Source organism: Lates calcarifer, linkage group LG5, assembly GCF_001640805.2.
Source record: "Lates calcarifer isolate ASB-BC8 linkage group LG5, TLL_Latcal_v3, whole genome shotgun sequence".
NCBI classification, from domain to species: Eukaryota; Metazoa; Chordata; class Actinopteri; family Centropomidae; genus Lates; species Lates calcarifer.
Genome location: NC_066837.1, coordinates 21,398,643 through 21,424,860, shown reverse-complemented (window position 1 = coordinate 21,424,860; position 26,218 = coordinate 21,398,643). Strand labels below are relative to the sequence as shown.

At 42.0% G+C, this 26,218-nt stretch overlaps 1 protein-coding gene across 1 annotated transcript in view; it reads left to right on the top strand.

Moving 5' to 3' along the window:
- Positions 1–26,218, top strand: part of crebbpa (CREB binding protein a) — a 42,442-nt gene that overhangs the window by 3,020 nt on the left and 13,204 nt on the right. Inside the window, 15 exon segments of the mRNA XM_018679751.2 lie at positions 7,946–8,025; positions 8,027–8,653; positions 15,693–15,827; positions 15,829–15,873; positions 16,714–16,981; positions 20,040–20,153; positions 21,515–21,790; positions 22,143–22,242; positions 22,373–22,510; positions 22,671–22,788; positions 22,945–23,116; positions 23,468–23,530; positions 23,789–23,910; positions 25,302–25,514; positions 25,837–26,139. Coding sequence (XP_018535267.1) covers positions 7,946–8,025; positions 8,027–8,653; positions 15,693–15,827; positions 15,829–15,873; positions 16,714–16,981; positions 20,040–20,153; positions 21,515–21,790; positions 22,143–22,242; positions 22,373–22,510; positions 22,671–22,788; positions 22,945–23,116; positions 23,468–23,530; positions 23,789–23,910; positions 25,302–25,514; positions 25,837–26,139 — 2,774 coding nt within the window.

Sequence of the window (26,218 nt, the reverse complement as noted above, 5' to 3'; positions counted from 1 at the left end):
GCAATTAAAATAGGACCCTCACCTTTCATACATGATTTTTCAAAGACAAAAAGTCATGTATTTGGGCCCGAAAAGTTTTAGAATTGTATCTAAGTAAAGTTATAAGGCTGCAGAACCCCTGTCACACATTTTGCATAATGCACAGAGAATAACTATTTTCTTGAGGATCATGTCTATGAAATGGCACGTGTTCTTCATTGAGTTTAATTTTGTCGAGTCTGCAAGAAAAATAATAAGCTGGACAGCCTTTCAAAAAAAAAAAACAGCAGTCACAACAACAATGAATTACAACGCCCATCACACATGGCAGAGGCACCACATGTCTGCAGTGATCAATCATTAAACCTATCCCGCCTCCTCTTTATAGTTTTTGCCAGTTACAATTGGGACTTAACGGACCCCATGGGACAGCACTGGGCAGCACCATCATCAGCCGTAAATTACTACAGATAAAGAGTTGGCTTTCACTCTTTGACGACTGTCATGTCTAGAGCTTTGTGAGCAGCAGCCTGCGGCCTTGACATTTGGCCTTTGCCTTTTGCAGTAGAGCCTGGTTTGAACTGCATGTCACATTTTTGGGTGTAATTTTGCACATTTTATGGGGAGTGTTTGTGCTTTGCATAATCATGTGTGTAGAGCATACATACTTGCAGTGTCTCTGTACTTGTGATGTTTTTATTTAGTCAAATTTTGTGTTCATTTGGGGAGGTTCCTTTTATTGTTGTGGCAGAGAGCAAACACGTGCCCCCTGTCTGTCTATTCAGGCCATCTGTCACCCTGCAGGGTCCCTCAATTCCCCTTACCCCCCTGTCCAGAAAAAAATCCATTGGTAGTGCAAATAGGTTTTATTAAAATGTCTTGACATTGTAGTGACTCATTTGAATTTTGGGCAATGGCTGTTGTTGTTCAAACATGTGTTAATACACATCTGGTGTTGCTGTATTTTCACAGATCGCATTTTAATCACAGTCTGAAAATGGCAGACGGTCTTTGGCTATTAGACCTCTTTTCTCTGGCAAAGTTGGGGTGTGTGTGGGTAGGGTGAGTTTCAGTGTACTCGGTGTTAGTGCTAAAACCCAACTAGTGAATATTTGATACATGCTTGTCTGAGATGTTAGTTCAACTCCATGTGTCACGGCCATGTCAGTGAACCCCCCACTCCCACCATCCCAGTACCCAAATGTTCACTTACCATCACACAAATGGCACCTTAAATGCCTAGCAGGCAGAGAGTAAGCTCATGACGCAGTCGCTAATGGAGCCATTTATGCTTTTGCCTGCGGGCAACCAGAAAAACCCTGAAAAAATGAAGGGGGATCAGAGGAGCAGAGGGGGGTGGTGACGGGTGGTGCGCCACCACCCGCAAACCCCTCCTTATTGATGACGGCATCTCTTTTTTTAGCTGGTTTTGTTTGCTGCACGGGCTAATAATGAATTTTGGTCTGATCATTTTTTTCAGTGCCACTCATCACGTGTCTGTTTAAGCTCCATTTCCTTGTTATAATACAGTCTGTGTGTGAGATATAATGTGTGAGACTGATGCTGAAAATAAAGTACATTTTTGTGTTTGTAGACAACCTAGATAGTAATGCCTTTTCTTTTTGCAAACATTTATACAAAAGAAAGCTGGCTTTTCAAATATAAATGTCCCACCACAAACTTTCTTATTATATGAAATAGATCTTTTAGTAATTCACATTATGTCCCAAAGCATTTGCCTAGGAAATGCAACCTTATCCAGCTGTTGTGGGAAGACTTGAAAGGAAGCTCTGCATAATCATCAAATCTCTTGCTTTTGCATTTAACCAGACCATCTCACATTTTTTACTGGGGGAGAAGAGGGCCTTACTCAATAAGAAGTCAAAGTGACATACTGACATGTGCTGGACATGTCAGTATGTCACTTTGACTTATTAATTATTGAGGCATATAATCTGCTGAGGATGCTAACCAAGAGAGTGCCTATGAGGATATAAAATAAGTTTTCAACAAGCTAACACTGAAGTGTGTAGATCAGGTGTCCAGACAAAATTGAAAAATTAAAAGCGGCAGTAATCATATTTTCATAACAGCAGTGTATCAAATTACCATGTGAATAAGTGTGAAAGGGCTCACTCATAGAAATGAACCTACAGAGAGTTACCACCTGAATCTGCATCTCTGCTTGGCTTTACAGATCTTTATAGTGAGTTTCAGGTCACTGTTTGGTCGGCTGGCCCACAACCTTAGTACCCTGGTTTACTCTCAACACTCTCACAGTGTCATTATTGGCCAAGGCAGGGAGCTGTTAATCAGCAAAAAAGCTCAAAAAATCCACTGTATGCTATGTGCTGAGCATCAGATAGCAGACCGATAAAGTTAGCAACTAGCTTGTGAGCATTGTGGAGCATTTAGCTTCTAAAGAGCCAGGTGTTGGTAAAGACCAAACACAATTCTAAAAGAAAGTTTATATTTGTCCTATGTTCATAAGTTGGAAAGAAACTGGCTCCAAAGGAATTGTAATGTTGCCATAACTGCTGGGTGTGTAAATAAGCAACTGTTTGCTTTATCAACTTAGAGTGATAGTATGTCAAAGGTGTGTTTCACATGGTATTGGAACTTTGCCCAAGTGACCAAAAAAATTAATTATTGGAGGTTTAATGCTGACTTATGCATCACTAAAGTACATTTTTGCTTCACTGGGTCTCTGCTTAGGTAGGCGTGTCAGTACATACGGTCCACGGCCGCAAATTCTCCTTGCTAAAAATTTACATCATGCAGTTGTACATACTATTTGCAACTCAGGAGTGAATTTTTCAAGAATGTCACATTTAATACTACTTAATTTTCTTCACATGGGTTGTATACATACATTTTTTGGCACAATTTTATTTGAGTTTTAGTTGTTTCAAACATATTAAAGTACAGTACTTAAATCTGTGTATTAAAATACATTGTACATATCTCAATCAACATTTTGGATATTGGTGATAATATTTACATCTTTAAATAATTTTGTAACACAACAAATGTGCAAAATGTGAAGAGGTGTAACAACTTTTTCATAGAGCAGTAGCTGCAGTTGGCAGTGACTTGGTCTGTATCTTTGTTGTTGGTGGATCATTATCAGTCAGGGTCTGGTTATCTCAAAGTCAGGAGACACAGGTGTAGTGATCACTTTAGGCCTAATGGCAGTAGTAGTGATGCCCCTGAGCCAATCACCAAAGAGCCAGGATCGAATGTTTTGTTATGTAAAATTGTTATGTAATTCCTTCATACTCATTTATGATCCTTTGTTTGTTTGCCCAGGATACATTAGCTGTCAGAAGCTGTTGATTTCCATTAAAACCCTGGAAAGTCTTCTGTCACACAGTTTTGGGAGCAAGTCAACCCAAAAGCGTTCAGCATCCTGCTGTTTCAGTTAATGATTATCTGTCAGTGTGTGTCAGTGAGCAGTGTGAGAAGAGCTGGATAAAAACAAATGTCTGTCTGCCTTTGTTAGGGTAAACCGAATTTAAATTTCAGTATTTTGTCACTGTGTGAAGGAGATAAAAAATGTATAATTCCTGTCCAGGCCTTCCTAGTGCAACAGATGGACACTGACAATCCTCTGTCCTCCAGCTCCCCATGTAGATTTCTCTCTGAGAAATGTGGTACCATTAAATTTTATCTCGCTGAAGTTTCTGGAATTTTTGACGTGATCTGTCATGATTAGCCTACAGTGCTGTTTTCATCAATATAATATTCATATATACATCTCCTGTAGCTCTAGGTGATTTCACTTACTATCACACATTTTACCATGTAACGGAGGACACCAAATCATTGTAAGCAATTTGTTTTTTCAGACCTGTTTAGGTTTTCTCAGGCTATTCTAGGGCCTATGTTGTGTAAAGATACATCAAGACTGACTTCACAGGAATCTGTCAATAGCCAACAGAAATCTGCAGTTAGCCCATTAAATGGTAAGTGGACCGCAGTTCTATAGCACTTTTCTAGTCTTCCACTCAAAGCGCTTCACTCTACAGTTCACATTCATACATTCATACACCACTTGTTCTATACTCACAAAGTGCTTTCTAATTCATTCATACACATTCACACATGGATGACACATCAGTGGCAAATTAGGGTTCAGTATCTTGCTCATGCGGTACTAGAGAAGCCGGGGATCGAACCACCAACCTTGGTGGGCGACTGCTCTGCCTTCTGAGCCAGAGTGGCCCCATGAGGGTGTAATTCTGACACATTGTAATAATAGACAAGGAACAAAACTGTTGATAGATTAAAACACTGGAGAGTAGGGTTGTTGCGGTAGTAGGTGTTACCAGGGTTACATGATGTTCAGGCACGTTCCAATTTCATAACTTTCCCACTGGCCCCACTGTGTTTTTTTAAAAGTTTTTAATAGACATAAAATCCATTTGGTTCATTTTTGTGTATCAGCGGTAAGTCCCATGTTCATCAAATAAAAAACTAATACTGTAAAATACTAGCTATTAATACTTGGTCAGACACCACAATTATAAACTGAAAGTTTAAATTATAAACTGAAAGTTTATATAATTATAATTATAAACTGCTCCTACCTATTAACAGGGGCCATTCCACTAGCATGGATAAACTCATGAAAGTGGACAAACCTGGCTGAATTGGCCTTCCAGTAGTTGCAATGAGCAGCTGGTTTCTAGTTCGAGATACTGCTGTTCAGTGAAAATTATTCCCAGAGTGATCATGGCGTGCATAGTACACCAGAGTTTTCAAGCCCCTAAAATGGAGACCTCTGGTAACGTGGCCAGCCCTGTTTTAGTTTGAAAACTCTGGGGTTGTGTTTTAGACTGGATGGGTAGAAACAGAGACTTGAGAAACAATGGTGCAGCACCCATGTTCAAGATGACTGATGATACATCTTATCTGAGAAATTTCTCATAGCAGACTCATTTGTCTATGTATGCAGGGCTCGGGCAAGTTAAAATACTGACATAAAAACAAACTAGAACTGAATTTTATGTTGTTTTCCTGTGACATTGTTGTTCTGCTAATGATTTTTGTGGGACTGTCTCTGTTACTTAGTGCTGCAACATCAACATTTGCGCCTGTGTGCCTGTGCAGTACCGTTGAAAGGTAGCTGCCATCTGTCGCGAACGCGAGCGTGTTAACTGATACAATGTTTTTAAAACTTGGTTGGACACAAACATGCATAAAGAAAAGGAAAGGAAGTCACAGTATGAGTTGAGGGAGAGTTACAGGGAGTACAAGAAAAAGGGGAGACTGCCGAGAGAGATAAAGTTGGCTGGAGCATGATTCGGCTAATAATTTGCTTTTTTGCCAAGTATGCTGGTCAATGCTGACATATGCAGACAGTTAGGTGAAGTATAGAAACAATGGTGTTGTTTTGCTAATGAGGTGTCACAGTAAAATGCTCACACAGAACAGGGATGGCTAATGTGGACATTAATCAGTCTTTTCTCCACACCTCCAACGTCACTTTGCCTTAACAGGCATTCCCTCTCAAGAGTGTTGTTACCCACTCCAAGGACACGTAAAGTATTGTTGAAATAGCAATGGATAGATTACTTTTTTACTTAAGTGGCTTTCTCTTTCTCCTGCTGTGATTCTGAACAGTAAGTGAAAGGCTGCCAGCAGCCATGCTGCACCTGTCCCTCTAAGGCCAGACACTCAGCCCTAAGGCAAGATGACAGACAGCCCCAGTCTGGACCACTGCTGGGGCTGCTTTTGCGGGTATTTATAGCCACCAACTCCCAGACAGGAGCCACAGGGAATATAACAGGAAAAAATAGAGAGTATTGTGGCAATAAGTCAGTTAAAGAAGTTAGATAATTAAGTAAAAGGACATAAGAAGGAAGGATTAATAGGAAACAAATGTAAGAACGGAAAATTGGGGGGGGGGGTGCTGCAAGAAGAGAAGAGCAGTACTTAGTTTCTGTCTCCCTTCCCCCTCCTTTAATGGTTGGGGCTCCCCTGACTGCATGTGGCGCTACCTAACCAAAACATTGCTTTGCATCGTTGGTCTCCAGCCAAGGAGCCTGGGGGCAAGGTCGCACAGCGTGTGTATGTGTGTCCCCATTCAGAAATGAATGCAGGGCCAGGCTTGAGCACATGTGATTGAACTGAATGCTGCTGCTCTGAGAGTATCCATGTGGCTGCTGGTTAGAGAGGAGGGACTGAGAGGAGTGAGTGAGGAAAAGACGGATGGTTCCCTCAGCCTTAAACAAGCTTCCACCACATGGAGCACCTGCTTGCCTGATGCCAGGGACAGACAGCGGGCTAGCATGGCAGATCTGGAAGGCTGTGTTTACTCAGGGAAGTGTGTAGGTCTGGTGCCCTCATTAAAGGCTGGATCCTGATTGAATCTCAATGAAGACATCAAGCAGCAGCAGACGGCAGATGGGACGCTGACTTCCTCACTGTTCTGCCCTCTCCCCCTATTTTTTTTGTAACTGTTAGTGGGCATTCAGATCAAAAACAGCCCTATATTAAACAAGGTAAAGGACAGTGTTGTTGAGACATACTTTGAGATGCAATCCAGGAGGTTCACTTAGAGTAACATATCTGTAAGTTTGAAGGTTACTCAGGTGTCACACCATTTTATCTTTTGTTTCTGGCAACTTCAAGCTAAACAGTAGAAATATTGGCCACTGTAGCACCTTGCTAGCTGATGTCACATTGCATTCCAGCAAAATGTTGAGCCAGGTTGAACCGTTAAACTGGAAGACCCTGACATTTTTTGCTTTATTTCACAGTCAAAATCTGTCTGAATGCAGCTTTAGGCCTGTTTAGTGGAGGAAATTCTAACTTATTCAAGTTTTCCCATGAGATTATTTAGTGGGTTACCTTAAAATTCTATAAGTTTTTTAATGGTTGGCTTATTCCCTGCCACTGTGTCCTGCACATGCACAATACCCCAGTGTACAGTACCTTACTAATTGAAAGGTTCAATTAGTTCATTTTTACAAGGGATTGTATTGTATTGCAGAGAAATGAGAAAACCAAACACTGATGGTCTGGTTAGATTAGGAGCAACAGGTGAGCATGTGCTTTCATTACAGTGTGAGTGGTCACTTATCTCTGACATGTCTTGAGGTTAATCACTGACAACAGCTTTTACCATACCTTCTTTCATGTTGAAAATCACTGCCTACCTGCACAGGTTGTGATCACAGTTGTTTTCTGTCTACACAGTGTGGCTCAGTCTTGTGGCTCTAGAGACATTAACCAGTACATTCTCACACGAATGAAACAGTGTAACTCATTAGTCTTTTTTGTACAAGTCTAACTGATGAGTCAGACAGGTTTTTTTGGTCGAGGACAGCCCTAATGCTTCTTTTCTCTCTGTCTTAATCACTTCATCTCAAACAAATCATGGCTCCCTAGGCACTCAAAATTATGCTCACACCTCTGGATGGTGTGACACAAATATTCCTCCACCGCCCAGCAGGAACCCTGAGTGCTGCTGGATCCTTTCTGTTGTCACACTGCGTTTGTCAGCCAGTAGCGATGCTCTTATTATCGCATTGCGTCTTGTTTCTGTCTTGTGCTGCAGGGACGAGGCCACGATGCAGCACCAGTTAGCATGTTGGCTCATTAATATCCCATAATTGGGAGTGTTTGTGAACATTTGAGCTGAGAATGAGGGTCGACTGAGGAGTAAGATATTTGTTTCATTTTTGACACCTACTGTCGTGTGTGCTGAATTGTAGGTTGTGTTGCCAGTGGTACGTGTGGAAGATATAAATACTTAGCAATAAATGCTTCTTGTACAGGCTCATGTGATGGTAGTGGCAGTGTGGCTTACCAAAGTGAATGTTCCTCACTGACTGACACACATTGTTTAAATGCCTATATGCAATTTTTTCCAGGCAATTAAATGTGGTACTGTTGAAACCACCATCAAACTTCCTTGAAATCTTAATCAAATTTTTCTCCCCTGTTCCTTCTCTCCTAGATCTGGGGTCACTATCCTGGGATGATTTGGAGAATGACCTTCCAGATGAATTGATCCCTAATGGTGGAGATCTCAGTCCTGATGGGTGGGATGCCTTCAAATGGTGGAGCAGCACCTGGAGCTGGCGGGCCAGGTGGCACCCCTGTCGTCCCAGATGCAGCCGCCAAGCACAAGCAGCTCTCAGAGCTCCTTCGAGCCGGTAGCACCTCCAGTATCGCAGGCGCAGGGCTGAACTCCGCTAGCCCCCAGCCAGGTGGTATGGGGCCTCAGCTGGGCACACCGTTGGGTAAGAGCCCCCTTAGCCAGGGTTCCCCCAACAACCACCCATCCCCCCAGGCCCAGAAAGCAGGAACACCAACTGGAATAGCAGGACAGAACAACAACAACAATACTGCAACAATGGGCTTGAACACTCCTGGATTCAACCAGGCCATAATTAACAATAGCCAGGGCCATGCTGGGCTACTGACCCAGGGAGGGCAGCCCCAACCTGGGCAGGTCATGAATGGTGGTCTTGGACCTGGAGCTGGGAGAGGACGGGGAGCAGGAGTAGCAGGCATGCAGTACCAAGGACCGGGAATGCAGGGAGCTGCAGCAGGACCAGGAGGAGCAAGTAGTGCTTTGGCAGAGACTCTCACCCAGGGAGGGCAGCAGATAGGAGCCCTTGCCACCCTCAGTGCAGCCCAGCAAGCAGGCAACATGAACAAGGTGAGTCACACCTCCATTTTCCATCACCATTCTTTTCAGTATAGTACGTGTTAGGGATGTGCACGAATAATCAATTAGTCGATTAGTTGAAACAGTAAGCATAGTCGACACCTTTTTAAGAATCAACTAATTTTTATTTTGACTAACTTTTATTTGGTTGGGGTGGGAGGAGATTTATGTTTTACTTCATAGAGAAACAGAACTAATGTTTATGGTTCTGTTTATGCCCAAGTGCGCATCTTCTCTCTGTGTGGTGCAAGCAAAACACTGGAACAGACGTCGGCAATAAGAAGGAGGGAAGCGGGCTGTTAAATGAGCTGCTGCTAACGTTAGCTCAGGTTGTTGTTAGATGCTTTGCTTGTTTTTAGGTTAGGATTCTGTGAGTGTTCATTGTTCAGGAGGTTTTTACTGGGAGCCAAACTATCTACAGCGGTCTCATTAACTCCAAAACAACCGGACCAAGTAATTAAAGTCGGTCGAAACACTGAATAAAGCAGTTTCATATAAAAAAATCTATGTTTCTCCGTGACACGGACACAGGACGTTGAGAGGGGCTGTCTGCTCAGCTTGTTTCTCTGTTACGCAAGATCCAGACGTCGTTATAGAAAGTGATGGTAAAGTGACTTGACACATTAAGAAAGTAGTCGGGTGAAAATACCATTACCAGCCAGATTGAGAAAAGGCACAATGAAGCAGCTCTACAGCTCTAAAAAAAGAATCGCTGCATTGACAGCTCTCACATCAGAGTCTTATGTCACTGTCACCTGCCGTTACATGGACAGTTACTGGAACATTTCCGGTTCTGTGCTCCAGAATCACAGCACAGATGAGACACACTGCTGAGAACGTCACCACTAGTCTGAGGTGCATTGTTGATGAGTGGGGCTTGGAAGGTAAAGTTAGTGTATCTGTACACTACACTGCAAAAAACATGACATGACAACATATTATTATTTTGGTTTTGGTGGAGGGCATGTCTTAACGATGACATCACAACTAATCAACAAAATATATCTCAAGCTGTGATTCATTCATTGTTGATTCAGTAATTTGTATAGAATGATTAATTTGCCAATCTCAGGATGTGTGGATTGGAGCGTGGGTGGAAACCATTTTAACATTGAACACAAATGAATGTGTGCCTTCTGGAAGTGTGCAGACTCCCGACAGACAAACTTAATAAGCTTGATGATGATGATTTCTGTGTTTCTGTGTTTTCTTCCTGAAGCTCGGTGAAGCTCGACTGATCCAAACTGACAAGTTAGCAATCAACATGATTGCGTGTTCATTCTTGTTTGGCAGACTTTGAACTTGCATTCACTTATTTTGGAATAAAAACAATGTTAGTGAACAGTGGCAAACCGTAATCTCTTCAAATGTGATTGGCTAGCATGGTGTCATGGCTGTGAACTAAATTTTATTGGTACATTGCTGCCTTTTATGGTGCATTACCACTATACAGCATGAGACACAATGGTGTATGGCGACCCTCTAATTAAACATTGCTCATCAGCACCACAGCTGGTTGGAAGCTAAACAGATAATTTTTGGGTGTGACTTATTTTTGTTTGTTTGTTTGTTTGTTTGTCTTCTCTTTACTTTCCAAATTACAGTGTCAAAAGGATGTAAACAGTGGTCCATGTCACTGCTAACTCCTCTGTTGGTCTGGCAGCAGTGTAGACAGCTATGCGCTTCATCTGATAACTCATTATGTTATGACCTTTGAACTTGGGGGGGGGGGGGGGCTTTTTGCTCTGCTTCTGATAACAGCTCCAGATATATGGCAAATCCTGGCAAATCATCAACAATGAATCAAGCCTCAGTTACTCATATTGAGAGTGGGGCTTTGGTCTGCGTACAGTGGCTTGTTTTTGAATTGCTTTTGTGAGTGTGTGATAATTGCTAGTGCTCAACTTCAAGTAGCTCTTAATTGGCTGGTTAATGAGAGAGGAGATGTTTCATGAGCAGCCATAACACCATTCATGCTTTGTCTCAAATGGCTTGATATAGGCGGTGGGCCAAGGGGAGACTTCATGTATTTAGACAATGCCTGCCAAGGGAGGACCTCATTTTTTTGTTAACAACATCTTCATTTTTCAACAAATTAAACAAAAATTGTTGGCACTCTTACCTCTTGCACATTTTTTGATTATCTGTAACTTTGTTGGAGTTACCGGCTCCGGCAAACCGAGCGGGCAGCTATGCTCAAGGTCCTACATGCATGATGTAGTTGTAGTTATTGTTCCAATGACATGCCTCAAAATGTGCCGGATTTTATCTCTGCCGCGGCGGCTGTAAGCTAGCGCTATCGGAGTTTATATTTCGCTGAGTACATTAACCAGTTAAAGATCGCACTATACACTTAAACACATTGTTAAAATTACAACAGATCTGTGTAGCAATCACTTTTAAAGAGATGTGAAATGAATCAAAAGTTAACGGTCTCCAAAGTTCATATTAAGTTTGGTAAAGGGAGGAAATGTCTGATTTAATGTAGTTCTTACTGTCATCCCTTCTTTTGAAAATGTAATTCTCCTGTAACATTAATGATGTTCTCAAAATGGCATTATGGACTTTGCACATAATACATATTACTGATTTCCCACATTTGAGTTCCAGTGAATAGTTTTTTTCACCTGTCAATCTTCTGACAAAATGATGAGCATAATGTCACAACAATGAGCCACACACACACTACTCCCCTCTTGTTTAAACTATGTTTGCTAGCAAACACCACAGATATGGAGTGCTGTATGCATGTTTTTGAGAAAGATGGTCCTGATAACCCATTTTACAGAAATTTATTAATTCTGTGTTTCTGTGGAAAGACCTTGGTACCAGAGAGAGTACTGTGGCAGAAGAGGCAGTGCAGAGATCATCATGTCAATGTTAATCTTCAACTGTGAATCTGTGTAGAAAGAGATTGTAAATTAGCATCAAGGCACAATGACATTATGCACATTACATTTGAGAACCAAACTTTGTCTTTAACTCTTATGGCATAAGCTTATTATTACATTCTTCTCAGAAATATGTGAAAAAATTAAGATGTGATAACAACTTTCTTGCTGGACGCTAGTCCCATTACAACATGAATGTAATGGGATTGTTATCTCTCTCTCTGGCAATTTACATTATGGTAACAGCAATGAAATACACTAAATAAACTAACCAGAACGTTAATCTTAACACAGTGTGTGAGTATAATTTTATACTTAGCTTAGCTTTACACATAGCTTGTTAAGCTCTTAATGATTGACGCTGGCCAGCTGCCAAATTACCACACTCTTAACTTCCAATAATTTAGGTTATTTCACACTACATGAAATGAATAATGTAATATTAATACAAGAATAATTTATTAAGCGATATTGAAATATAGATTCAAGTCTCTTGAGCTTCATGTGCACTTAAATGTGAGCTACGCAAATCTGGTAATTTTTCCTCTGTTTTGCTAACCCTCCTCTCAGCCGTGTGCAGCTGTTTTCAACGAAGCCATTGAGAAATTAATCAGTGGAGCAGTGGATTATAATAAACGTGTTACAATGTGTGTATTTGTGTACTATTATTACTATAATCTCTAAACAAGAGATTTCGAGTTACGGGGCGCGTTTTGGTGCCACCGAGACGAGAGCTGTGACACCGGATCGGATGCCGTTAACAAGACCTAAAATTAGACTAAAGGCGAGTGTTACCTTTACAATTTGTTAAACATTGACAAAATGTTATATATAAAATAAATAGCATAGCTAGCATTTTCCAAAAGAGATTAATACTTACTTACACATGTAGAAGCTGCTTCTTTAGCTCATAATATTTAGTTGGTTTTTTTTTTTTTTTTGCTGTGTCCACCAGCTGAAACTTGCGATCAACAGCTGTTCTTCGCATATCTATGTCTGATTCGCTGAATAACATCACGTGACTTGTAGTTTTCCGTGTCATTGGTTCAACTGACATAGTACAACGCTACAGCGTTTGCATGCAAATTTAACGAACTTTAAAAACTAAGATTACGGAAAAATGTGCAGGAGTTATAGGTGCCAACAAACAAAATCTGATTAAGAAATATATTCATGTATTCACTACAGGAACGATCCAAAATGTTTGAGGTCAGTGATATGGAACTTCCTCCTACACTACAGATTTTTGCATTTGTGGTATGCCTGTATCTACACATTGTGCCAGTTGCTCTGTTGGTTTATCTGCACAGTCTTTTCTACCTGGCTGCTCATTTTCAGCACTCTGACTGGCTAGAAATGAAATGTACACTCTACACTTGGCAGCTCTACTCTCACTTTTGGCAAAGAACTGATATTGACACGACTGTCAACCGCTCAGTCATTGTAAAGATTAGTCTTGGGACTCTGAACAGTGTGTGTGTGTGTGTGTGTGTGTGTGTGTGTGTGTGTGCGTGTGTGCGCGCGCGCATGCGTGCGTGCGTGTGCGTGTGTGCAAGCGAGAGAGAGAGAGAGTTCATAGTGTCATTGGCTGGTTAAATGCAAGATTGCCACCAATGTGGTTTCACAGGAAATCAGTAGGAAGCCATCTATTTTACTGGCTGTGTGTCAGAGCCAAGACACTAAAGCGCTACCTAACCACAACACACAGATAGATGCTGCGAGCTACTGAGAAGAGACTAGGAGAGATGGTGAATATTTGTATTGAGATTCATTCTTAAATAGATTATGTACACGTGCTTTAACCACAAGAAAGGTTACAAGTTGATGTAGGGCAGCATCATGAAAGAAGAGCCCTGTGTGTGTGTGTGTGTGTGTGTGTGTGTGTGTGTGTGTGTGTGTGTGTGTGTGTGTGTGTGTGTTGTAAGCTGGGCCAGTCTCCTGTGATTATCATGTCACCAACAGCTCTAGAGGAGAAAACCACTGGGCCCAGTCGTTGTGTGTGGCTTCCTCTATTGTGCTTTAATCGCAGGTTGTAAATCTCTTTCTGGGCATGTGTGTTGGTGAGAGGCTGCTGTCACTCCTTCCCGCCTCATGCTCCTTTGTTATTGTATATGCGTGAACACTCCCCCCGCTTTCTCTGGCTTATTGGATGGCAGCTTGCCCTGTCAGTCACACGGGGGAAGACAGGTATTGTAAACCTCTTAATCAGTTACAATGACAGAGGGCGAGTGCAGTGAGGAGGAGGGAGGAGGGAGGGCAGCTCAGCTCAGCTCAGCTCAGCTGAATAGTCTGGCCTGGCAGCAGAGCGTTGAGGTGATAGGTGGCAACTGTCCTGCCTGCCGATGTGTGGAGTGTGTTAGAGAGCAGGCGGGAGCGGGGGGAGGTGGCTGAATGGGAAGAAGGGAGCAGAGGGGGTGTGCATATTTGTGTGTGTGTGTGCGCGCAACTGTGTGTGTCTGCCTGCTCAGCTGTGTTGAAAGGCTGCCAGTGTCTAGTCGTCTCAGCTGGGTCTTTTTTTATCTGGTCTGTTGGAGTGGTGTCAACAGCCTGAGGGGATACAGCCTGGCCTGGCATGGCGGAGTCTGGTCTGGTCTCCCAGCAGCTCCGTGGAAGAGAGAGCAGCAAGTTGTTGAGTGTGTAAAGCATGGCAATAACAGGGGTTTTAATCCCCCTGGCTCCTCACATCTCAATGTACGCAGTCATGGTTGTTAAAGGTGGGCAGAATAAGTAAACTCTTTATCACAGTAATTTCATATTGTGATATACTGTCATTTGGGATTTTATTTAATAAACCAATCTAAAACTAATAATGTCTAATACAACAGCCCTGTAACAAATCCTACATTTTATAAAAATTAGAATGTTTAGCTTTTGTTGAAGCAGCTCAACAGATTGCTGATTCAAATTTATGATCATTTTGGAGGAAATACTTTGTGGTGCTGTTGAAATGTATTGGATCAATATTATTTTCTTTCTGTTATTTCGTCTGCTTCATGATCATATAGTTGAACAACACCTCTCTAAGACAGTTTCAATAAAAACTGAACAAAAACTAATTCTGATAAAGTTAGGATGTACTGCAGGACTGCTGCACAGTAAACTGTGTGATAAAACTCTTTGCACTTTGCTTCAATTCATGAATTTTGGAAAACAACACAATATCATCTCTGACATTGCCAAGCCATAGTCTCTTGATATATTTTCTTCCTGTTGGGAGACCCGTAAGTGCAGAAAATTCATTTATGGGCCTTAATTAGCTGAAAACTTAATTTGCTCTACAACCAACAGGATCTTGAGAATACGACTGCCAAGTTTGTGCTTAATTACTTGTCAGAGTGGCTAATTGAAGAAACACTTTGCCAAAATAGAACAGCATTTATCTGGTGGCTCTCTCACCTACTTGCTACAGCATTAGAAATGATTTTAACTGTGTTGTCTCTAGCGGATCCACTGGTTGCAAACTCTACTACTGTTGTAGGTTGTAGAAAAGAAGAGAGGGGGCGGAGGAGGAGAAGGTTGGAAGTGTTTCTGTAGTTGAGGGGTGGAGAAATCCTTCCTGCCAATAGCTGGTGTCATGCTGAGCTGTTATGGTGCCAGAGCATCAGTGGGCTGGTTAAGATCAAACCATCACAGCCAGCCTGGCGCAGCTACATTAGTGCCTGCATTGGCAGAGAGGGGATCTTGTAATGACAAATTGGCACTGAAATGGAGGTGGAACCTTTGTTGGCATGTTGGTGCTGTTTTGATAGATGTAGGTGAATAAGAATATTTAAGAAAATCTCAATAAACTGTAACATCTGGACTTCTCAAAACAGTAAACTGCAACTGTTCAGGAACAGTTATGAGTCTTTGTTTATGGATAGTGTTTCATGAATGGCACCACATTATTTTCTCACAGATGTTACCCACTTGCTAAGTAGTAGCAGCGTGTAAATGATTTTTGGGTACAGTGAGTTATAATCCCCCAGGTAAATATTAAAGCATATCAAATCGATATTTTAAATTCATTAATACTTTGAACAAGCCATGTCAAGCCATTCAGAATTTAGGGCTGTAAAGCAGTTTATCCTGTCAGTCTGTGAAGCTAATGCTGCTAAATTATTTCATTAACATTTCTGTCAATGTGTCTGTTTTTCCAGATGGGCCTGGGTAGCAATGGGGGTCCATTTGGGGCTCAGCCCTACGGTCAGGGTGCTGCAGGGCCGGGCCAGCAGCTAAATCCTCAGCAGCAGCTCCAGAACAAGGCTGCTCTTGCCAACAGTCTGCCACCGTTCCCCTAGTGAGCTCAAAGGGGCCGCCGTCACTAGCGTGCCAAACATGGTTAGTGCTTGTTACACGCAATCAGACATTACCATACAGATTATAACACAGCATTTCTCTCTATGTTTTAGAAACATATTTTGAATTAGTGATACAGCTATGAACAGCATGCATGTACAGTACTCTTTCAACTACCAGGTTTATTAGTGACAAAATAAATACATTATAAATACATAATTAATTATTTCTAATAACACTCACATATCTTGATAATTTTCAGATCTGTGTCCAACCTCTCAACTCCAAATGTCTGTCTGTGATCAGTGTTTCGGTATAGATTATATTCTACAATTAATAACTGTTAAAGCTTTAATTTATTTCAGTTTTTGTAAAGTGGTTACAGAACTTGAGGAATGTTTTAAATCTTGCTTTGATCAATGTGGGATGATTCATGATAATTGGAAGTTGACAGACTATAGTTGGATGACTTATCTGCTGTATTATATGTTGAAAGGCCTTGCAATTGCCAAGAACTTTTATAACTTCATATAATAAGAGCTGCATGAGAACTGATGCATGATGACATTTTTTTTTTAGCATTGGTGAAATTATTTACTGTGCTGTGTAGTATTTAATTTTTTTTACTCTTCAGAAACATTATTTTTTTTGTACTTTACTACTACTGATGAATGAACAGCTCAGAAAACTCTGATAGCATATTTTGACTAATTGTTTTAGCACCACTTGAAGTCCCTGATGAAGTTTCAGAACCAAATATGGAGAAACATCTCCCCTTAACTGACCGACAAGAGGAAGAGCCAGCAAGAAGAGACTGGCAGCATTATTTTAACTCATTATAACTTTGACACACATCTGCCTTTTTCTTTGTCAACCATGCAGCAGCTCCAGCAGCAGCCTCAGCAGCAGGCGGCGATGCTCCCCCTGGCCGGCAGCGGAGGCGTGGCAGTGCCTTCGGCAGGCCCTACAGCTGACCCAGAGAAGCGCAAGCTGATCCAGCAGCAGCTGGTCCTGCTGCTTCACGCACACAAGTGCCAGCGACGGGAGCAGGCCAATGGGGAGGTGAGGGCCTGTGCCCTGCCTCACTGCCGCACCATGAAGAACGTCCTCAACCACATGACCCACTGCCAGGCCGGCAAGTCCTGCCAGGGTGAGTATCGGAAAAGAATATACAGTGAAATCAAATTGATGATTTCCAGGTGTTAAAAGTCTGAAAGAAAGAAAGGAACTCCACTGTTTACTGCTTGAGACTTTGCTATTAATGGATCAGAACACAATTCAGTTCTTTCTGGTTGTTAATTAATGTTCTTGTCAGTCTTGACAAAGTAAAAAAAAAAATGTTGGTCATAAACCTCTTGATTTCTGCATCCTGTGTAAAATACCCAACTTTGTTTTGAACCAGTTAATGAAGTGACATTTAAATGACAACATTTTAGGATGATGATACCACTCCTGTTGTTTTCAAATTTAATGCCACAAACAGAGCATTGTATGCAAACCACTGATTTTCAAATTTGCTTCTGCATTGGTTGGTGGAAAATTGGTGGAAAATAATTTTGAAAGTACTCCTGTTTTGGAAAATAACATTTATAGCATTATATTACTTTCCCTACCCTCTGTGATTCCCCAAAGATGTGTATCGTTGCCAAAAAAAAGTTTGCAGGTTGTACCACCTGCTTGTGCCTTGCGTAGCTAGAAATACAACAAATATGCTACCAAATCTTATTTGTCAGTCATGAACAAATAAACTTCAATGGTGAACACATGTACCCATACTGCTCTTAACATTGAGTGTCTGACAGTCAGTTCTCTTTATACAACCACACTTAAAGATCAGACAGCACTCAATTTAGCATGCAATTTATTACATGCCTTATGTTGCTATAACCTTTTTACTTACGGTCTGGGTAGATTTTACACCTACCACATACAAAAACAGTAGGCAAAAATAACACCTACCACATCATGTAAAACTAGCAGGCAATGATAAACTCATTAAGGACAACAAGAAAATTGCATCAGCATAGATGGGAACTTCCCTAATGGGACAATAAGGTGTGTAGTGGGTGTTGAGAGTGGGCAGTTAAAATGAAATGTTGACAACTGGATGTAACGTATATTTAATGTAGGAAAGTTAGGGTTAACGGCTGACTTTTTACATTCAGTTAGCATTTGCAAAATTACCAGTAGATTTTACTTTATGAAGTTGCACAATGATAATCCCAGTTATTTTGCACAATAATGCATTTATATCACATAGTAGACATCAAGTACACTTTCTTCTTCGTTTACTTTTGCTACATTGGATCAGACTTGCTCTTGATGTAATCATCTTTGTAAAAATATGTCTCCAGATATTTGCTCGATTAATTAGATCATTCAAACTTCATCACTCTGCTTAACACTGATAATGTGGTCCATGTCAGTTGTGTCTTTTCTGGCCTGTTTTCCAACTTAAACTCAGTTTTTACAAACATAATGGTTGCATATGGTCATGATGTCAAAGTCAGTTAAGAAACTTAATTGTCCATAATCTGAAAAATTGTCTTTGGCTTCACCACATAACATTAAAAACAACACATGAACATTAATAACAACAGACTTCAAAAACATGGCATCGGCCAGACATAATTAGAGTTATAATAAATCATAAACATGTGAGAGTTGTTGGATGCAAAATTTAATTCAGTCATATTCACATTAACCCATTAATTGAGCAGCCTTGCTTCCTGTCATCTCTATGCTTTACATCCCTCCCTGTTCTCCATGGGGAGGATAGTAGCCCAGCCAGGACCAATCATATGTTTCCCTTCATTCCTTGTTGGTCATACCATGGGTCTCAGCCTAATTCAGACTCCATACTGGGGGATTTCCATCCAATAAAAAAAAAAAAACAACTCTTCCCCTCCTACTGGCTTGCCTGTTTGCCCTTGCATCTTGATCTGCTGCTCCTCCCACCACTAATTTCTTTATCTAGATTGACGATATTGTCTGTCTCTGTCTGCTCTTGAACCCCCCACTTCACTCCTTCCTGTTTTCACTGTTAGCGTTACTGTGATGAAAAATTCCCCTCAAGCTACTCTGATTTTTAGTTTGAGTCCATGTTTTTTGCGCTGTTCTCTGACTTGAATGCTAAAGTTAAATTTCAAGACAAACATTGAGAGGCTCAGGTGTGTTTAGGGTAAAGGAGTCTGCCAGCTCATTTCCTCTTGCTCAAGATCTTTGCTTCTCACTGCCACTGAAATAACAATGGTGAGAGATTTTGTTCCCTAACACGTAGTTATCATGTCTAAGATTTCAGATCTATCTGATGTTTGTTGGCTTAGTTCATTTTCACCTGACGGACCCTGGACTCTGCTTGGTTTGGCTTTGGTTTGGCTTTTCTTTGTTTATCACTGCATTCCAAATCACAGAAAGCCACCAACATGATAACACTGCTATGTTTGAGTCTTCGCCAGTAGTATTGGCGTTCTTACAAGGAAAATAAGATTTAATTGTGTTTATTTGTGTATAGCCCTTGAAGCTTGAAGCTGTGTAGTAATTGTATATGGAGCAGCACTTAAAAGTGCCAGGCATCTAGCAAGGCAGATTTTGTATTTTTTTTTGTTTAGCTTACTTGTGATTTCTTGTCAGATTAGCTGCTAGCACATTAGCCTGGCCACAGATGAAATGAAGTGCCTCAGTTTGTTCAGTCACGCACCAGGAAATATGGTTTAGGTTCCCTCTTCCCTTCCAAGAAACTACTGCAGTGAGCCGAACCTGAGATCTTTGAGTTTTGGGCAGCCACATTTCTTTTCTCTAGATTCTCTCATTTACTCTCTGACCATCTGTCTCACTAGATTGCAAATGTCTTCTTTCTTTTTTTCCCCACTAGGTCCATCCTTTAACCAGGTTTATAGAACCTGTATGCAGCATCTTTCCTCATGACTAACATATGTAATGTCATTTGCTAAAATTGCATAGTCTATGATACAGAATGCTGGAACAGATACAAAATGCCATGTTGGTCATATGGTCTCACACACTTCAATAAATACAAAATATGCATTGTCAATGGGTCAAATATAACAGCCATTATAGTACTTTCAGGTAATATTGCCCTTCCCTTGTGTTAAGTATTTGGTCGTGACCAAGTGCAGAAAATAGTCAACATAAAGATTTTATACCTCGTCGCTCACCCCACCCCCCCTCTTTCTTTCTCTCCGCAGTGGCTCACTGTGCGTCGTCCAGACAGATCATCTCCCACTGGAAAAATTGCACACGACATGATTGTCCCGTCTGCCTGCCGCTGAAGAATGCCAGCGACAAGCGCACCCAACAGCGTGAGTACGAGTAGCAGGCTCTGGCCCACTGTCGCTTAACCATTGTCAAGTTGTTTGTCTTTAACCACTCACTGTAAACACAAAGGCTGGATTACCTCCTGTTGACTGTGTTGAATAAGCAGGACATCTAGACATGGCAACCTGTGGGATCAAATTACAAAGGTCTCAATTTTTACCTAAGTCATGACAGGATATTATGTTGGTATACTGTGCTCTAATAGTCCATAGTGACAGCTGTAGAAGGAATCAGACCTGCTTGTTTCTTTCCTGAAACCAGTTAAAGATGTTTGTGCGTAGAATGTGTTTATGTTTCACCATTCAAGCCAGTCAGGCAATTTATTTCTAGGCTCATGCTCCTCCACAATGACTAAAAGCACTCGATGAGTAAGAGTGTGGTCCTGCTGGGCTTGTAATCTGACACACAGGAGGGATAGAAGTGTGATGAAGAGAGAGAGAGGGTGGAAATGGGGAGCGTGTGCTCGAGAAGTCCTGCTGAGCCATTGGCTGTTAGGTTGTTCACCGCTACTCCCCACTAGAACAGAGCTGAGTTTGACGCACTTTCTGCCTCATACCAAAACTGCTCCTCTTTCTGTTTTGTTTTTCACTCTTTCCATGTAACTGTTGTCATGGGCTCACACTCTGTTGTGTTTTATGCTCTTCTATCTTTTGGAGACTTCTCTGGATTGCTTGTATTAGTTGCTTGATTATTTACATTATGTATTTTAAACAGTCTCCCCTATTTTTGTTCCCTCTCTGTTTTTTTTTACTTCACCACTCTGCTCAGCATCTTTCATCACTCAGAGCATTCCAGTGTTGGTCTGTCCCTGTTTGGCTTGCATGTTAAAGAACATGATGCCGGGGCTTGTGTCTCTCCTGCCAACGCAAACAGAGCGCAGAATTTCTTTGTTCTGCCTCCTCCGATTTTTGTCTTTGCACAAACCGAGTGCTTTTTTAGCCCAACCAAAGCCTGAACCCAAAAAAATATGCTAATGCTCTGTCCCCCGAAGGGATTTATGCATTTATTCAGTTCACTGCTTTTTAAAGCATTTAACCTTACATTAATGTTCTCACTGTATCATGCCACCATATTATGACTTCTTCTTGCCAGAGGTCAAAGTGTCCAAATGCATGTGTATTTTGTCTTGCCTGTTATAAGTATTCTACGTCCTTCCTGTGTTTTCACCATTCTTTTGGTATTTATTGGGCTTGGCACATGGTGTCAACATTTGCATATTGTTTACGTACCCTAGCTGGTGCAGCAACAGAGTTAGCAACATGGTCAATACTGCAAGCTGCCAACAGTAAAGTCAGTATGATTATATGTGAGTGTCTTGGACTGACAGATCCGTCTCTCTCCCCAGCCATGCTGAGCTCTCCTAATACAGGCCTCCAGAACCCCATGTCTTCTGTTGGTGTGGGCCAGCCCAGTGCTCCCACCATCAATACCTCAGCCCCCATAGACCCCAGCTCCATGCAGAGAGCCTACGCGGCACTTGGGCTGCCTTACAGCAGCCAGGCCACTGGGCAGGCTCAGGCCCAGCAGGCCCCAGGCCCAGGACAGACAGCAGGAGCACAGAATGCACAGGCCCAGCAACAACAACAGCTTTCGCAGCAGATGAGACCCATCAACGCACTTGGTAAAGCCAGAAAAGCTGATTTTATTCCTAGAGTTTCTGTGAGCACTGTTACCAGCCTTCCAACATTGTATTCTCTGTTTTCTCTTGTTGATTTTTGTCTGTATGTGTGTATTGACTGACTTATAAATACACAGCACACCTTACTAACAGGGATCCTAAATATAGTCTAAAATTATATATTATAAAAATATGTTCAGACATAAAACTGTAAACTTCAGTACTTTTTAACACATTTTGCTCTGTAGAGTTCACTTCAGTTGTAGACATGGCAGCTATTCAAAGCCATACTGTATGTACTGAGCTTGATTTTGAAATCAGGCAGTGCTGTTTGCTCAGTGTTCTGTATTTACAGGTAACCAGATGGCTCTTGGAGGTGCGGCATTGGGTGTGACCACTTCAGAACAGACAAACCTGCACACAGACTCCCTTCCCAACACACTCAACACTAACAAGTAAGTCCTTGCCAATAACCACTGGCTTCAATTCACTGAGCTGATTTCATGTGTGAATTTCTTATTATATGTATGAATGGAAACTGTATGTAACAACTCACCTTCTTTGTTCCTCCCGTTCCACCTCCAGTCAGCTGCTGTCAGATGGATCAGCTGTGGGGTCGATGGGCAACCTACCTACAGCAGCACCCGTCTCTGCCACAGGCACCAGGAAAGCCTGGCATGAGCATGTCACTCAGGACCTGCGCAATCACCTCGTACACAAACTGTAAGTACATAACCCTGCTGGATGTAACAGTTGGAGATTGCTTGGTAGTCTCCTTACTTGTTCCTTACCCCCTCTTGACTTTTGTTTCAAGGCCAGAAGTGACTGCAGTAGAAACTGCCAGAGATATTAATTGTTTCCAAATTCTGTTCTTCTTTGGCAGAGTACAAGCCATATTCCCTACCCCTGACCCGGCAGCTTTAAAGGACAGACGAATGGAGAACCTGGTGGCCTACGCCAGAAAGGTGGAGGGAGACATGTACGAGTCAGCTAACAGCCGGGTAGGTCTTTTAAACTGGTTCTCAATCAAGACATGACTTGAGTTGGTCACCTTATGAAGGTCACAAAGCCTTTTGGCCACAAAATACACAGTTTATGTATTTTTTAAAATTAATTTTACTATCTCCTTCCATCTCTTCCCACCTTATTGCCTACAGGATGAGTACTATCACTTCCTGGCGGAGAAAATCTATAAAATCCAAAAGGAATTGGAGGAAAAGAGACGCTCAAGGCTACAGAAGCAGATCATCAACCAGGCACCAATGGCCGCCCAGGGGACCCAGCAGCCTGGCCTCGCCCAGCCCAATGCTTTGGGCCCAAGGCCACAGAGTAAGTGTAAATAAAACAGAATTTCAGGTAAAATCTCAAATGATTTTTGAGTTAACATGTTACCTAGCTAGTGATGAGCTAACAAAAGCTCTGCCATAAATTCAAACTTTTTGTGTTTGTGTGCAGTGATTTTATTCAATTTTCCTACCCCTGTATTTAGCCACTGCTGGCACTGATGAAACATATTCAATTTTTTTGTTTTCTTTTATAAAGTTGAGAGTAACTATATAATTCTAAAACAGAAAACTATGCCGTGGCAGTGGAGTTTTTCATTAGAGCTGGTAATGTGGTGATTATTTATGTATATATTCTCTGTCTACATGTTGGTTATATTTTGTTTTTATTCTATAGATGGACCTGTACCTCTGCCCAACATGCCAAATCAGATCATGAATCGCATGCAGGTTTCACAAGGTACGTCATTTCAGACTCAGATTACATAGGGAGAGTCAAATAAAACAACTTTTAGTCTGAATACTGAGCAGAAATAGGCTGCTTGTGCTTATGAAGAAAAAGTAGCACAGGAGAAGATGAGCAAGAGACAAAAGAAAAAGAAGGATGCAGTAGAAAAACAAAGGAGGAGACTTAAAGATGTATAAACACTCACCACTGTCTTTGTGTAGTTCTTCTGTGTGTCCATTGTTAAACATTGTGGCTCACTCTTCTGTCCAGGAATCAACCAGTTCAACCACATGGCCCTGCCCAATGCCCAGATATCCCAGGCACCTATGGGAGCCCGAGCTGCCTCACCTATGAACCACCCACAGCAAATGAACATGAGCTCCGTCCCATCGGTAAGGAGGGCAGGAGCCACAGGGGCATACAAATCACAGTGGAGAGACACACACACGCACACGCACACACACACACACACACACACACACACACACACACACACACACACACACACACACACACACAGATACACAGAACCATACAAGTAACATGAGCAAACTCTGGCTGTCTGCACAAGGTACCTCAGGCTTATTAAAAATGTAGTCGACTGGTCAGGTCGTGAGTGTTTGGTGAATTTTCAAGATGGACGGGTCACTGCACCAAGTGGACAAAGACCTGCTGTTAGCAGAAGCCGGTAACGATACAGAAAAGAGCGACCTATTGCTTATGTGGATTTTTCCATTGTGTTGCTGCACAGCATCATGATTAGCCAAGCTGTGCTTGTTAGGCACTGGAGAGATTTTGTGCGTGTTAGAGGTGATGGGTGACGGACTGTGCCTGTTAATACATGTCTTGTTAAAGTACAGGAACTCAATGAACACAGAGTTTGTGTCATGGCCATTTTTGTTCATTTCTATCCTGGATAAAAATAAGCCTAACCAGTGCAGTGTGAGAGAGACTAATTTAAATATTTACCTAATTTTATTGAAAATAATTCCATAGAATTTGGGTAGAGGTAGGTAGTTCTCAGCCTTTTGTTAATTAAGGTTTCACAAATGTGAACATGTGCATTTCTTTTCAAGTGATTGTGAGTCAACAAGGAGGTAACACATGGCCGATACGAAGACTTGAGAATTACATTAAATAAATAAAAAAGATGTATAGTAATGTTGTATAATAAAGTTTAACAATACTACATTCATGCTTCTCCTCTGTGAAATCCTTACTGAAACAATTGACATTCCCTGTTTTCAAATCACAACACAAGTAAATTAGGTTTTGTAATCTTAAATTAAGCAAGTTAATTATTTGAATCATCAATGAAATAAAACAAATTAATCACTCTGAATTTATACTCCTGTTATCACACAGTTTGTTATTAGTCAACAAATGGATAAAACTAATTTCAAAGGATCAAACTTAATATGTTTTTTAAGATTTTAATTAGATGAGGACAAACATGCAGAGTACTTAAATGAAAGCATTTACCCATTTGTACACTAAAAAACAAGAATCTAATAATTTCAGCAGCAGTATGGACTGAAGTCTGACTGTGAAGCAGAGGGGAATGTAGATGATTTAGATGTTTCAGTCCTCAATCTACCATCACACACACTCTCATACAGCCTTACTGTAGATGGAAAATATTCATAATACATCAGAGCTGCATTATTGTGCAGCCAGAATGTCAGTTATGTGATTGATCTTTGTGATGGTGTTGGTCAGTGGAAGCAGTCCAAGAATTTCTTTCACTATGCCCATAGTAACATCTTGTTTTCGTGCCTTGTAGCTGGGCATGTCTCCCTCCAGGATGCCCCAGGCCCAGGGCATGATGACCGGACACGGTGGTGGCAACATGGTGGGCCAGACGGCCAACCAGGGACAGTTTCTGGCTCAGACCCAGTTCCCTGCAGGAACTGCTGCAGTCGCTGCAACAGGCGCCATGAATGTCACTGTGGGCCCTGGCATGGGTCAGCCACAGGCACAGGCTGCTGTTACTCAGGTAAGAGGAGTCAAGAGCTGTAGTATACTAAGTTGGACAACTGATTGGTTGTATTCGGTAATGCTATCCCTTTTTGAGATGCTACAAAGTTGTGCTAATTCCAACTAGCTGCTGGGGAACTAAACTCAAACTTTAACCAATCATACTACACACTAATTTCTCTAAAATTGTTCTTGTACCAATCACAAGGTGCCCTCTAAACCCCAAATTGTGTGTGGTGTTGTGTTTGTCTGTTTGACCTTATGACTGTATGTTTGTCTGCTTCTCTTGTGTGTGTGTATGTGTATGTGTGCCTGCCCTTTGTGTGTGTCCTTCTCTCCAGCAGCAGCAGCAGAGCGCTAACATCCCCATGAATGCACTTGGCCCCTCGCTGGGCCCTCAGCTAGCCTCCTCCCAAACCCCCTTGCACTCCACGCCTCCGCCTGCTGCCTCCTCTGCCTCCACGGCTGGGGGGGCCACTAACCTGCCGCACCCCCAGCCCTCCAGCCGCAGCTCCACCCCCACCCTCCCTGGCCCTGCCCAAGCCCAGGGTGCCACCCCGCCCTGTCCCACCCAGCCCCAACCCCAGGCGGAGCTCCCCGCAGCAGCACAGACGCAGCCCCCACCTCAGCCCCCTACCACGCCGGTGAGACTGAGACCCTCCGCATGCCCTCCACTCTGAACCCCACCCCACCCCCTCCCGTGCAAACTCCCATCCCTCTGAC